The following is a 15,975-nucleotide window of genomic DNA, read 5'->3' as shown; positions in this document are numbered from 1 at the left end:
CAACCCAACCAGATTCTCATATTTTTGTATGGTGGAAACTGCTGAGATTTCTTGGGCTATCTATTTTATCATGTGCCCATCTAACGGCTCCAAATTATTTATTTTGCATTATTACCAATTTCCCCTCATTCACTCAGACAAACTGAAAGCAAAATGATTTGTCTTTTTCTATGCATTAGCAAACATAAGTTAGCACAGTACCTTTGGATGTCCTACTGCAGGCTTCATCTGCACCCCACCAACTGAAGCAGTCTGACCATGGCAGTGGAGATTGGAAGGAGGCAAACAAGTAGAATAGACTGTAGGCGATGATGCAGTTGTAATAAATGGTCACAAATGTTGATATAAGTACCATAGTAATGCCCACACCTTTAAGTGAAAGATAAAAAGAAAACTTAAATTATTAAGTATTCATTTGAAATACACATTTAATTTATACAGTAGGCATTCAAATCAACTTTGATTAGCATTGTTGTTTCTTCTGTCATGTATTTTTTTGAACTGGGGAAACAGATATAAAGTGAGAGATTCAATTGGCAGTCGGGGGGGAGTACTTTATTGACCATTAAAAGGTTTGGGTTGCCCCCAAGAAAGTGATTGAAATTTATTTCCTTTTTATATAAATAAAACTTGTGAATTCATTATCTTTCAGAAGTTCCAACTTGTTACAAATTTCATACAAATAAATGGAAGAGATATAGTCATTAATTTTGTTTTCCTACTTTAACAACGAAATAATACATTCTGTAATGCCATTAACGTTTTAAACTTAAAAATTGAACTTTGCAGAAGTAATTATAAAACTGATAGAAGAGAGTGATAGAAATGGTGGGAATTCTTGGGAGGAAGCAGTTCCGTGGATGCAACAATTGTCATGAATGATTGAGTAAAGGAGATTTAAATGCATGGCAAGTTATGTGCTGGAAGATGGTGGAGAACTAAGAAATGTAAAGACATAGAGGAATTTAAAATCAAAGCTGAAATTAATAAACTATATGTTGTAGCATTTAATAGCCAGTGTACGGTCAGTGAATACTGATGGGTAAGGTGGGAGTATACGGGTCTGGTTGAATGGTAGTGATCATAGTCAATGGGATAAGATTGGGATGCCCTCAACAATTTTGGATGAGGTCAAGTTGATGGCAAGGAAAAAGTAAACATCTGATCAGGTGTTCGTTAGAGCTTTGAGGTAAAAAAGATGAAGGCTTTTAGAAAAGCTGAAGCAAAGGTAAAAGTGGTCAGCCATGGTGGGTGTAGAAGTGAGAATGATGGTTCAGGAGATCACCAAAATTGAAATTCTAATTAACTTCAGGCTGTGAATAGAAAAGGATGGGGTAGATGAGCAAGAAATTATGTTAAGACCACAGATCATAGACAATGGCGTTCATTTGAAGATGTTTTTACAGGATAACAGATCTGAAGCAGTATAGGGTTAAATGAAGATATTGGTGTGTTAGAGTGGAGGCAACCAATGTGTAATGTGGAAACTATTGGTGCTTTTTTGATTATGCAAATACATATTGAAGTTATTGGTAACAATAGACTGGAAGGTAGGGGTTTCACAATGTAAGAAGGATCCATGGGTGTCTCAAAGACAAATTGCGAGGTCTATAATTTGCTGGAAATATAGTTGAGGAAGCTGAGGATGGATCTGGAGAAAAGGATGCACTTGAAGACAGATTTTTTTTTGTTTAATTCTATCCATTTTTGATATTATCTCAAAAATTGATCAATGTGTTTTTTTCTTTCTCTATCTTTCTCATTCCAAATAAACACAAATGTATTAAATGTGATTGAATTCCCTTCTCCACTTTATATCAATGGAAAGTGTTTAGATCACCATAGTAAGTGAAACAAGCATAATTTAAATTACAGTGTATTCAGAAAGTATTCAGACCCCTTCACGTTTTCCACATTTTGTTATGTTACAGCCTTATTCTAAAATGGATTAAATTCTTTTTTTTTTATCATCAACGTACACACAATACCCCATAATAAAAAAAGCGAAAACAGGTGCTTAGAAATGTTTGCAAAGTAATTAAAAAGAAATTACTGAAATATCATATTTATATAAGTATTCAGACCCTTTACTCAGTACTTTGTTAGGCACCTTTGGCAGCAATTACAGTCTCAAGTCTTCTTGGGTATGATTCTACAAGCTTGGCACACCTGTATTTGGGTAATTTCTCCCGTTCTTCTCAGCAGATCCTCTCAAGCTCTGTCAGGTTGGAAGGGGAGCGTCGATGTACAGTTATTTTCGGGTCCCTCCAGAGATGTTCGACCGGGTTCAAGTCCGGGCTCTGGCTGGGCCACTCAAGGACATACACAGACATGTCATGAAGCCACTCCTGTGTTGTCTTGGCTGTGTGCTTAGGGTCGTTGTCCTGTTGGAAGGGGAACCTTCATCCCAGTCTGAGGTCCAGAATGTTCTGGAGCAGTTTTCATCAAGGATCTCTCTGCACTTTGCTCCGTTCATCTTTCCCTCGATCCTGACTAGTCTCCCAGTTCCTGCCGCTGAAAAACATCCCCGTAGCGTGATGCGGCCACCATCATGCTTCACTGTAGGTATGGTATTGGCCAGGTGATGAGCGGTGCCTGGATTCCTCCAGGAGTGACAATTGGTATTCAGGCCAAAGAGGTCAATCTTGGTTTCATCAGACCAGAGAATCTTGTTTCTCATGCCTTTTGGCAAACTCCAAGTGGGCTGTCATGTGCCTTTAACTGAGGAGTGGCTTCCGTCTGGCCACTCTAGCATAAAGGTCTGCTTGGTGGAGTGCTGCAGATATAGTTGTCCTTCTGGAAGGATCTCCCATCTCCACAGAGGAACTCTGGAGCTCTGTCAGAGTGACCATCAGGTTCTTGGTCATCTCCCTGACCAAGACCCTTCTCCCCCAATTCCTCAGTTTGGCCAGGCGGCCAGTTGTATGAAGAGCCCTGGTGGTTCCAAAGTTCTTCCATTTAAGAATGACGAAGGCCACTGTGCTCTTTGGGACCTGCAATGCTTCAGAAATTGGTTTATACCCTTCCCCAGATCTGTGTCTTGATACAATCCTGTCTCGGAGTTCTACGGACAATTCCTTCATCTTCATGGCTTGGTTTTTGCTCTGACATGCACTGTCAACGGTGTGACCTTATATAGACCAGGTATGTGCCTTTCCAAATCATGTCCAATCAATTTAATTTACCACTGGTGGACTCCAATCAAGTTATAGAAACATCTCAAGGATAATCAATGGAAACAGGATGAACCCAAGTTCAATTTTGAGTGTCATAGCAAAGGGTCTGATAACTTATGTAAATGTGACATTTCAGTTTTTGTTTTAAATTACTTTGTAAAAAATGTAAACACCTGTTTTCGCTTCTTCATTCTGGGGTATTGTGTGTAGATTGATGAAAAAAAATAATAATTTAATCCATTTTAAAATAAAGCTGTAACATAACAAAATGTGGAGAAAGTGAAGGGGTCTGAATACTTTCTGAATGCACTGCAACTAACCTTCCTTTTAGAAATATGCATGATTAAACCAATGGAGGTATAATTAAATCTACATTTTTATTATAGTTGGAATGAGAAAAGTAAATATTTCACGAGCCTCTTCACTATCTGCATCTCTTTCTCTTTAAAAGTATACAGTTGATTAGCTTCTTAACTTAACCAAAACTGCCCTAAATCAAAAGTCTGTTAAGGAAAACCTAAAGCAATGTTTTAATATCAATTAAATTAAATTAAATGAACATTGACCTTGTAAGATTGGCACAGCTTTCCACACTGCAACAGGTCCAAGGCTGGCAAATTGTCCAAATGAGCACTCCAAGAAAAAGAGAGGCATCCCTGCGAACGCCAGCATGATAACATAGGGAATAAGAAACGCTCCTAGAAGTTGAAAAAGATTTTGTGGATAATAGAATTCATGATGTTTTTCAGTGAACATTCAATATTAGATTACTTATTATTAACACTGGAACTAACCTTCAATGACACTTTAAAGTTTACTAAGCCTGTGAATAACAAACAAAACTACCCCAGTGAACGCTTGGGCTTTTGTACTATTGCATTCTCACAACAAACCAGGTTCATTCATTTGAGGGTCTCAGATGACATCTGGCACAAAGTAAATGTGTTATATCAACATAGTTAAATAGAAAGATATTGCTATGGAGTCAGTGCTGGACCTGCAAATTCAAAATATACTCCCAATAGAAACCTTCTGGTGATTTTTTACAAAGAGATGAAGAATATTTAATTATTGCTGATGCCACTTCATTTGAAGGTATAGAAATTAAAACATGAATGATTTCAGATAACGTGACCAGATTCATATCAGCAGGCAGTGTGAACAACAAGATGTAAACACGAGAAAAACTATAATTCAGCAATGTTTATATCTACTATAAAGCCATTGACTCCCAAAGATATGCCATATACATCTCCTACCACCATGTCTCCTGGAAAATTCCATCCCTTTCATTCAGTTTCTCAGTCTCCACAGCATTTATTCTCAAAATAAGGCTTTTCATTTCTCTTTCTTCATTTCCCTCCCCCGTCCTTTGCCTGGATTTGTTTACCTCCCCCATCTGGTTCCATCTCCTCGTCACTGACACATCTGGGTTTCCTGCTTCTTGGCCAATCCTTCCTATTCCCTTCTCCATCTGGTTCTATCTGCCCACCATCTCTCCCTCATCGGGTTCCATTTTTCACCTTTACTGTGTCTCTACCTTCCCCCAACTGCAGATGCTGGTTTAAATCAAAGGTAGACACAAACTGCTGGAGTAACTCAGCGGGACAGGCAGCATCTCTGGAGAGAAGGAATGGGTGACGTTTCGGGTTGAGACCCTTCTTCAGACTTCTACCATTTGTTTGCCTCCACATACAGTATGCTGCTTGACCTGCTGAGTTCCTCCAACATGACTGGAGGCCTGTGACTGGTGCTGGGCCCGTTACTGTTTGTCATCTACATCAATGATTTGGATGAGAACATACAGGGCAAGATTAGCAAGTTTGCTGATGATACAAAACTGGGTGGTTTTGCAGATAGTGAAGATGGTTGTGAACGATTGCAGCAGGATCTTGATCAATTTGGCCAGGTGGGCTGAGGGATTTATTACAGAGAAATGTGAGGTGTTGCATTTTAGGATGTCTAACAAAGGCAGGGCCTACACAGTGAAGGGTAGGCATCTGGGGAGTGTTGTAGAGCAGAGGGATCTAGGAATGCAGGTGCATGATTCCTTGAAGGTCGAGTCACAGGTAGTTAAGGTGGTCAAAAATGCCTTTGGCACATTGGCCTTCATCAGTGAGAGTATTGAGTATAAAAGTTGGGAGGCCATATTGCAGTTGTATAAGACGTTGGTGAGACCGCATGAGTATTGTGTTCAGTTCTGGGCACCATGTAACAGGAAATATATTGTCAAGCTTGAAATGGTTCAGAGAAGATTTACGAAGATGTTGCCAGGACTAGAGGGTCTGAGATAAAGGGAGAGGTTGAGTAGGCTGGGTCTCTATTCCTTGGAGCGCAGGAGGATGAAGGGTGATCTTAAAGAGGTATATAAAATCATGAGACAAATAGATCGGGTAGATGCACAGAATCTCTTGCCCTTAGTAGGGGAATTGAAGACACAAGTTTATTGAACAGAGTTATGTTGGAAAAAAGACCACCAGGATTCATCCAGTTACCAATTCAAATGTGATTTTAAACACGTCTTTGACGGGAATATTTTAAAAGCTTGCATTTAATTAAGTTGACTACTTATTTCAGCAGAAATAACTTGAGGTTCATGAGAGGAATAGATTGGGTAGATGCACAGAGATTATAGCCAGGAGTAGGTGAATCGAGGACCAGAGGACATAGGTTCAAGGTGAAGGGGAAAAGATTTAATAGAATCTGAGGGGTAACTTTTTCACACAAAAGGGTGGTGGGTGTATGGAACAAGCTGCCAGAGGATGTAGTTGAGGCTGGGACTATCCCAAAGTTTAAGAAACAGTTACACAGGTACATGGATAGGACAAGTTTGGAGGGATATGGACCAAGCGTAGGCAGGTAGGACTAGTGAAGCTGGGACATGTTGTCCGGTGTGAACAAGTTGGGCTGAAGGGCTTGTTTCCACACTGTATCACTCTATGACTCTCTAATAATTTGTTTTTGAGGCAGATTTGTTTATTCTGTCAGTTTGAGTGACAGAATAGAGATGGTTATAAGGTACCTGATATAGATATTTATTTACTATAAGAAGCAAATAGATCTAAGATTGACAAATGTGCTGGGGAAACTCAGCGGGTGAGGCAGCATCTACGGAGCGAAGGAAATCGGTAGCGTTTCGGGCCGAAACCCTTCTTCAGACTGACCCCCCCCCTCAGTGATAGCCCCTTCCCTCCAACTCTACGACCACATCCAAACCCAAACCCGGTACCACAGCCACGTTTGCTTTCTCGGGACTTGCCTGAAAAAATGTCCCCCTCTGTGATAGAAGTAGATCTAGTTCTGCATCCTGTAAGTTTTTGTTGTAAAACCTGCTGTGTGAAATTGAACATGGCACACATCAAATGTAATGGTTTATACTTCTGAATGGTTTCCTAGTAACTTAAGGAATGTGTTTTGTGTTGAAAGGAGGCTTACATGAATGGTTTTCAGAATCAGAATGCTTTATTGTCATTGCATGTGTCACATACAATGAGATTACTGTGTCTCTCCATTTAAAAGAACTTCAAACATTCACATACTCATACTTTTTACACTCCCTCCCTCCCCAAACCCACCCATGGATTCACATTTACATAAATTAACACTGTCTCCCACCCCCCCTCCTTCCCCATAACCCGCTCCCGAGACAGAGTTCAGTTCCAAGATTGCTGATGGGTAAAAGCTGTTCTTGAGTCTGGCAGTGCGTGACTTTAGCGACCTGTACCTTTTTCCTGAGGGCAGCAGTGTGAAAAGGTGGTGACAAGGATGTGTAATGTCTTTCACGATATTACAGGTCCTGCTGCGGTTCATCTCCGCAACACCGCCAAACTCAGACCCTCTCTCACACCGCCCGCTGCTGAAAGACTCATCCATGCCTTCATCTCCTCCCGACTGGACTATTGCAACTCACTTCTCCTTGGCATCAGCTCCACCTACATCAACCGACTCCAACTGGTCCAGAACGCAGCCACCCGACTCATCACCCACACCAAATCCTGGCATCACATCACTCCAGTCCTCAAACAAATTCACTGGCTTCCCATCTCCCACCGGATCAACTACAAAATCCTGATCCTCACCTACAAAGCCCTCCACCATCTGGCCCCCCCATATCTCACTGACCTCCTCTCCCCCTACCAACCCTCACGGTCCCTCAGATCCACATCAGCCGGTCTCCTCTCCATCCACAAGTCCAACCTCCGCAGTTTAGGGGACAGAGCCTTCTCCAGGGCAGCTCCCAGGCTCTGGAACTCCCTCCCCCAACTGATCCGCAATTCCATGTCCCTCACCATCTTCCAGTCTCGCCTCAAGACCCATCTCTTCACCTCTGCCTATCCTTAGCCCCACGTCCCCCTCCCTTTTCATCTGTGCATTAATTGCCTTATGATTGTGTTTTGTATTGAATTCTGTCTTTACTTTGTGTACTAGTCATGTCTCTACTATTTATTTCATTCCCCTTACATGTTTTTCCTCTACCTGCAAAATTTTTGTGAGGTGTCCTTGAGACTCTTGATAGGCGCCCATAAATAAAATTTATTATTATTATTATTATTATTATTATCTGGAGTGGTAAATGTCCTCCAGAGGGGACAGGGGGAGTCCAATGATACCCTGGGCAGTTATTATCACCCTCTGGAGAGCTGCTCTGTCAGCTGCTGAACAGTTCCCAAACCAGGCAGTTATGAGGTAAGTCAGTATGCTTTCTACCGAACATCGGTAGAAAGACTCCAGCAGTTTAGCAGACAGATGGGCCTTCCGCAGTGTTCTGAGGAAGTAAAGTTTTCATTGTAATTTAGAGGAATCTTCCAATCATTCTCATTTCTTCAACAAATTTAGTGCAAAAAGCTTCTTGGATATGGACACTTGATCCAAAGGAATGTGGATCAGTGAGCTTTTAAGTGAATGTTCTTAAGTAATCATACAGACATCCTGTAATCTGAATCCAAAAGGTGGGGTTTAAATCTGATTCAAACATTGGAGGAACTGTGCCATTGTTACTGCATGTACCACATATTTGGGAAATGTCAATATTTAAAACTAATTACAGTGATGAGATGGTTGAAAACGGGCATAAGTTCTGTCTGAAGTAAAATATAGTACATTGTGTCATCAACAACATAAGTTGAATTTTCTCTGATTGCCAAGGCCTGAATATCAGATTCATTCTTAAGACAATTACTGTTTTCAAGAAATAACTAATCTCTATTGATTACTTTTGTATACTCAAACCAGAGCAGTATGATCACAGTGAATGACAGTGCCCTGGGGAGTGTTGTAGAGCAGTGGGATCTAGGAGTACAGATAGTAGACAAAAAATGCTGGAGAAACTCAGCGGGTGAATCAGCAACTATGGAGAAAAGGAGTAGGTGATGTTTCGGGTCAAGACCCATCTTCAGACTCATGTCGGGAAAAAGAAAGGAAGAGGCGGAGACAGTAGGCTATTTGGGAGAGCTGGGAAGGGGGAGGGGAAGGAGGGAGAAAGCAAGGACTACCTGAAATTAGAGAAGTCGATGTTCATACCGCTGGGGTGTAAACTACCCAAGCGAAATATGAGGTGTTGTTCCACCAATTTACGCTGGACCTCACTGGCAATGGAGGAGGCCCAGGACAGAAAGGTCAGATTCAGAATGGGAGGGGGAGTTGAAGTGCTGGGCAACTGGGAGATCAGGTTGGTTAGTACGGATTGAGCGGAGGTGTTGGGCGAAGCGATCGCCGATCATATGCTTGGTCTCTTGGTACAGATACATTATTCACTGAAAATGGTGTCATATGTTGGTATGCTGGTCAGGAAGGCTTTTGGTACATTTTGCCTTCATCTGTCAGGGTATGGAGTGTAGATATTGGGATGGTACACAAAAATGCTGGAGAAACACAGCGGGTGCAGCAGCATCTATGCGAAGGAAATAGGCAACGTTTCGGGCTGAAACGTCTGAAGAAGGGTTTCGGCCCGAAACGTTGCCTATTTTCTTCGCTCCATAGATGCTGCTGCACCCGCTGAGTGTCTCCAGCATTTTTGTGTACCTTCGATTTTCCAGCATCTGCAGTTCCTTCTTAAACACGTAGTTGTTGGGATGTCACGTTAGTTGTACAAGACGTTGGTGTGCCATATTTGTAGTATTGTGTTTGGTTTTGTCACCCTGCTATAGGATGGATATTGTTAAGGTGGAAAAAGTGCAGAGATGATTCACGAGGATGTTGCTAGGACTCGAGGGCCTGAGCTATAGGGAGAGGTTGGGCATGTTGAGACTTTATTGATCGGAGCGCAGGACCGAAGGGTAATATTGTAGAGGTGTATAAAATCAAGATGGGAATACTGTAAATCGCATGAATGCAGTTTTTTATCCAGAGTAAGGGAATCAAGAACCAGAGGACATAGGCTTAAGGTGAGAGAGGAAAGATTTAATCGGAACCTGAGGAGCAACGTTTGACACAGAGTATGGTGATATGTGGAATGAGCTACCAGGGGAGGTATTTGAGGCAGGTATGTAATGACATTTTAAAGACATTTGGATAGGGTCATGGATTGGAAGGGTTTAGAGGGGTGTGGGCCAAACACAGGCAGGTGTAGATGGGGCATCTTGACCCATGACTCTACCTACAAACCACTTGAATTCCGCTAACTGCTGCCTGCAGCATGTTCAACGACTGTCTTCGACCTTCAAACTCGAGGGCACTCGCCTGAAAAACCTCGAGCTGGATTGACCGTCAGCAATGAAACCGCGAGCTGGATTGACCGTCTGCACACACAAACACATCGCAAAGGCGGGGGCCAGGGAAAGCGGGGGAGCGCTGGCTGAAATTCATACCCGCGATGAACAGGAAGGTAAAATTGGCTGGCACAGTTACGGTAAGTCCTTTAGAGAGCGCAGAGAGGGTGGAGGGTGGAGAAGGAGGGGGAGTCTCCGAAGGAAGGCAGGGCAGAGAAGGGGGGGGGGCAGAAGGGGGGGGGAAGGAGGGGGGGGAAGAAGGGGGGGGGAGAGAGGGGGGGGAGAGAAGCGGGTCTGGAGAGTGGGGGGGCTCAGCATCGCCAAGAGACTGCTCTCACCCCAAGGGGGGGGGAGAGGGGGGGACCATCCGGGGGGAGAGAGGAGGGGTCTCTCCGTTGGGGGAAGAGAGAGGGGGGGGGAGAAGGGGGGGAGAGAGCTTCTTTCCGAGAGGAGGGGAGGGAGGAGGAGGGGGGGGAGTAGGGGGGGGGGGGGGGGAGAGAAGGAGTGGAGACACTTTTAAGAAGCCAGACCCCCCTTTTTAATAAAGTTTAGCGGGCATTTAACATTTCCGGTCAGATTATTTACCTTTTTTTCTCAACGAGCTTTACCTTCGGCTACCTTCGATTGCCTTTGACTACCTGCGATAGCATTACGACCTACCTTGACTAAACCTATGAGTAAAAAAATATAGTTTTTTTCCATGGCGACCTGTTTTCCATGTTGAAAAAAACGGCGCGACCAAGCTGAGGCCTCGAATATGCGGGGATTACTCTCGAGCATGAAGCAGAGTTACAAAGACCTCCTTGGACCTCGTGTCGACCATGCCTTGATTATGAGTCGTGGGCAAAGTCTTCCAAACACGCGAATTAGGTCGCCGCAGTGGGACAGGCTCTTAATATATATGTTCTTGTATCATAACAATAATGTTTTAAAGATACTAGACCAAGTGGGACCCGTTGGGCCCCGTTTGCCCAACGCAATATTCCACCACTCACCCATAGCCCCCAACTGCGCGGGCGCAGCTGACGTTTTTAAAGTTTAAAATGGCAATAACTTGTAAAATATAAGATCAATGTGAATGCATCTCACTCTCCCTCATCAGTCCCCTATTCCCCTCCGCTATTATCCTCCCTCTCCACACCCTCCACCAAACCTCCTCTGCTTCCTCCCCTCAGCCCCACCCTCCTCTCTCTTCTCCCTTCCCTCCTCCATTACCTTGCCATCCCTCTTCCTACCCCTATCCTCCTCCTTTCCCCCTCATCCACCGGCACCCCCACCCCCCCTTTTCACCCTCCCTATTCTTTCCTCTTTCCCCTCCCTCACGTCTCCCTCCCTCTTCGGGCGTCAATAGACAATAGACAATAGGTGCAGTAGGCCATTCGGCCCTTCGAGCCAGCACCGCCATGTAATGTGATCATGGCTGATCATCCACAATCAGTACCCCGTTCCTACATTCTCCCCATATCCCCTGACTCCGCTATTTTTAAGAGCCCAATCTAGCTCCCTCTTGAAAGCATCCAGATAACCTGCCTCCACCGCCCTCTGAGGCAGAGAATTCCACAGACTCACAACTGTGAGAAAAAGTGTTTCCTTGTCTCCGTTCTAAATGGCTTACCCATCATTCTTAAACTGACCCCTGGTTCTGGACTCCCCCAACATCGGGAACATGTTTCCTGCCTCTAGCGTGTCCAAACCCTTAACAATCTTATATGTTTCAATAAGAATCCCTCTCATCCTTCTAAACTCCAGAGTGTACAAATCCAGCCGCTCCATTCTCTCAGCATATGACAGTCCCGCCATCCCGGGAATTAACCTTGTAAACCTATGCTGCACTCCCTCAATAGCAAGAATGTCCTTCCTCAAATTAGGGGAACAAAACCTCACACAATACTCCAGGTGTGGTCTCACTAGGGCTCTGTACAACTACAGATGGACCTCTTTGCTCCTATCTTCGATTCTTCTTGTTATAAAGGCCAACATGCCATTCACTTTTTTCACTGCCTGCTGTATCTGCATGCTTACTTTCATAGACTGATGAACAAGGACCCCCAGATCCCATTGTACTTCCCCTTTTCCCAACTTGACGCCATTTAGATAGTGATCTGCGTTCCTGTTTTTGCTACCAAAGTGGATAACGTCACATTTATCCACATTAAACTTCATCTGCCATGCATCTGCCCAGTCCCCCAACCTGTCCAAGTCACCCTGCATTCTCATAGCATCCTCCTCACAGTTCACACTGCCACCCAGCTTTGTGTCAAAATGGGATGTCGGAGCCAATCAATGGACCCCATGTGGAGGGGAGAGGCTTTGGCGCTCGGACCTTGTTTCATTTAATCACAGGACAATGATGAGGCAGGTGGGACGCAAATTGTAGCGCTATCGTGTACCGCTTTAGCAGAGTTTCGGGAACACCCGCACGCACATGAATATATACAGACAAACAAGATGAGAGCTTTTGTAATATATAGTTTTAGAACTAAATAATAATTTCTACACACACATCAAAATTGATCACTTTGGCTTTAAATAGATTGTATTTGATATTTATTAATCTTAGAATCAAAACCCTCTAAATGGGGTTGTGATTGGTGTCAATCATTTGGGAGAATCTTCACTTAATATTGCTAGAGGTTGTGGTTTGCCTCTGGAAGGAGCTGTTAGAAAATTTTCAATATAAATTTCCATTTTACCATCTGCATAAGAAAATGATTCCAATACCTAAAATGAAATTTTAAATGTAATCATTCAATCCTCTGTTATCTCAGTAATGCTCAGCCACGGACTCTTTACCTATTGCTGGATCACTGGTTCATTGAATTTAATATTATTTACAAATCAATAAACATCATATTTCCTTCTTTTCCACCCTTGCACATTGGAATTTGTACAGTACCTCCTCCATTTTTGTATGCCAGATAAGGGAATCGCCAGACATTGCCCAGACCCACAGCATAGCCGATCATTGAGAGTAAGTACTCAGTCTTCGAAGACCAGTTGCCTCGCTCCAAATTCTCATCGCCATCGGAGACATTGTCATCAGTGGCTGCCTGGACAAACAAAGGGAATGGCGGAACCTGACGTTAGACTCACATAAGAAGCAGAATCTAAACACAGTATGCAAAAGTAAGCTGCTGTTTATTTTCCCTTATTTCAGCTTTGACCTTAAACACACGAGAAAACCTCTGCAATTCACAACAATCAAATCAACAGTACATGCGAGTTTACTGCCACATTTTCATAAAATACTTACAGTGTTCTCCGGAATAGGTGTTTGGATAGTGTTTTGCGAGAAGCCAGGTAAAGTTAATTCCTCCTTGTTCATTGTTCCACTTGCTGAGAGATTGGATTAAAAACACCAGCACACCTTTATCAAAAAATGTTTTTGTTTCCCTGATCCTGGACTCTGTTAACAGACTACTGAGCTCCGCCTCAGTAAAAACTCTTTGACAGTCATAAACCCAGTCTCTTTTATGCAGTTTAAAAGGGGTGTAGCTCTATTTACTCAGGTCATGATGACATCCAAGCTCCCAGAGTATTTCTAACATTAGTAGTTTGATCTGTCAGACCAACATTCTTTCATTGTTGGTCATTTGCATTTGTTTCAGAACACTTTGTGGTAAAGTGAATTATTCTGTGTAAGGTGGGATGAAATGTGTAGCTAATTGGACACCAACATGTGATAATACCTGGAATATTAATGTATAAGGTATCAAATGTATCTACGTCAGTTTAGAATACAGTGAAAACTGAACTCTGAATGTTCTTGCTTAAAAGTGGGATAATTCTTTATAATGGCCGAAACTTAAATGCTCCTGAGCTCATTTTACAGTTTTGAATTACAGTTTGAGTATTTGGCTTTCTTCCAGGTATTCTGAAAACACTTATTTTACCTCCAAGAGGTATAAAATCCAACATTTACTGATTCCAGTTCAACTGCAGCTGTTGTGATTATGGTGTTTCAAAGTATATATGATGTGTACATTAACAATAGAGATTTAGGAGATAATTGTCCTAAAACTGCATCCAAAAATGCTATTTGTAAGGTTTACAGATGATAAGCTAGTAATAAGGAATTTCTTAAGATGTGCAGAACCTATTTATGGTTAAGCAAAATCATGGACAGGGGGCTATCAAAAGTATTTACAATCAGGCTGACCACAAGCTTATTTGCTTAATGAAAAGTTTGAAATACATAACAGATCTGAAAGAAACTGTTCTTTTTATGTTTTTCTTTACTGTTTAAATTACATATTTAAATCTCAAAAACACATTTATAGAATCATAATGAGATTAATAGTTAGTCCTGTAAAAGTTGGTATAAATGTACCATCAATACTCTAGTGATTGTAAACTTGTAAAAACCTGTAATTTCAGAAAGTTAGAATTTCCCCAATTCCCAGAAAGAAATTCTTCATCATGTGATAGTTTAAAAAAAAAATTATATCATTAATATAGTAATTTTAGTACAGTATAGCGATACAGCACGGAAACATACCTTTGGCCCAACAAATCCGCACCGATCAGCAATTCCCTGACATTAACACTATCCTACATATACCAGGGACAATTTACAATTTTACCAAAGCCAATTAACCTCCAAGCTTTGGAGTGTGGAAGAAAACATCCGGAGAAAACCAACGGAGATCACAGGGAGAACGTACAAGCTCGGTACAGACAGCACCTACAGTCAGGATCAAACCCAGATTTCTGGTGCTGTAAGGCAGCAACAGTTTAGAGATACAGCACGGAAACAGGCCCTTCGGCCCGCGCCGACCAGCGATCTCCGCACATTACCACTATCCTACACCCACTAGGGACAATGTTTACATTTACCAAACCAATTAACCTACAAACTATGTCTTTGGAATGTGGGAGGAAACCGAAGATCTTGGAGAAAACCCACGCAGGTCTCGGGGAGAACGTACACACTCCGTACAGACATCCCTAGTTGGGATCGAACCCGGGTCTCCGGCGCTGCATTTGCTGTAAGTCAGCCACTCTACTGCTGCACCACCCTGACTGCCATTGTATTGGTAGCCCAGTAATTGGACGATGCAGTTCATTATTCTTCATGTCACACTATTTTGTCGTATTTCATTTATTGCAACTGTACTATTTAAAGGGCCATCCACTGAACTTACATCTGCAGTCTACACGGAACACTCTGGATACTTAATTTTGGATTTAGTGTTATGTAATGAACTGGATTTGATAAGGGAGCTCAAGGTAAAGGAACTATTAGGAGGTAGCGACCACAAATTGATACATTTTAATCTGCAATTGGAGAGGGAGAAGGTAATATGGGATGTGTCGGTATTGCAGCTGGGCTAAGGGGACTACAGAGGCGTGAGGAAGCAGTTGACCAACGTTGACTGGAAAGGGACTGGCAGGGATGACGGTGGAACAGCAATGGCAGGAATTTCTGAGAATAATCTGAAAGATGCAGGGTCTTTTCATTCCAAAGAGGAAGAAAGATTCTAGAGGGAGAAACTGGTGACTGTTGCTGAAAAGGGATGTCAAGGACAGTATAAAACCAAAAGAGAAGGCGTCTAACAGAGCGATGATTTGTGGGAAGTCAGAAAGCATTTAATGAACAACAGAGGGTAACTAAAAAGGCAATATGGAGAGAAAAGAAGAAATACGAAGGTAATATAAAAGAGGATAGCAAGAGTTTCTTCAGTTTTATAAAGAGCAAGAAAGGGACAAGATTGGACTTCGGACCGCTGGAGAATGATGCAGGAGAAGTGATAATGGGGAATAAAGAAATGACAGAGGAGTTCAATAACATTTTTGCATCGTCTTCACAGTGGAAGACACCAGCAACGTGCCTGAAATTCAAAAGAGTCAGGGGGTAGCGGTTAGTGGAAGGTGCTTGGGAAGCTGAAAAGGCTGAAGGTGGATAAGTCACCTGGGCCGGATGGACTGCACCCTAGGGTTCTGAAAGAGGTGGCTTTAGAGATTGTGGAGACATTGAAAGTGATATTTCAGCAATCACTGGAGTCAGGAATGGTCCCAGATGATTGGTGCATTGCCAATACTACCCCGCTGCACAAAAAGGGAGCAAAGCAGAATAGTGGGAACTACAGGCC

The 15,975-nt window shown here is 42.7% G+C and overlaps 1 protein-coding gene across 1 annotated transcript in view; it reads right to left on the bottom strand.

Annotated features, from left to right (window-relative positions):
• Positions 1–13,331, bottom strand: part of LOC129701997 (sodium- and chloride-dependent neutral and basic amino acid transporter B(0+)-like) — a 36,077-nt gene extending 22,746 nt beyond the window's left edge. Inside the window, exons 1-4 of the mRNA XM_055643460.1 lie at positions 13,137–13,331; positions 12,780–12,933; positions 3,743–3,874; positions 202–369 (exon numbers count right to left, since the gene is read on the bottom strand). Of these exons, the coding sequence (XP_055499435.1) occupies positions 202–369; positions 3,743–3,874; positions 12,780–12,933; positions 13,137–13,208 (526 nt within the window). The 5' untranslated portion in view covers positions 13,209–13,331. The remainder of the gene's footprint in view (positions 1–201; positions 370–3,742; positions 3,875–12,779; positions 12,934–13,136) is intronic.
• Between the last annotated feature and the right edge of the window lie 2,644 nt (positions 13,332–15,975).

Source organism: Leucoraja erinacea, chromosome 12 (genome assembly GCF_028641065.1).
Source record: "Leucoraja erinacea ecotype New England chromosome 12, Leri_hhj_1, whole genome shotgun sequence".
In the NCBI taxonomy this organism is placed as follows: Eukaryota; Metazoa; Chordata; class Chondrichthyes; order Rajiformes; family Rajidae; genus Leucoraja; species Leucoraja erinaceus.
The sequence above is the reverse complement of the archived record's forward strand: the minus strand, read 5'-3'. Positions and strand labels throughout refer to the sequence as shown.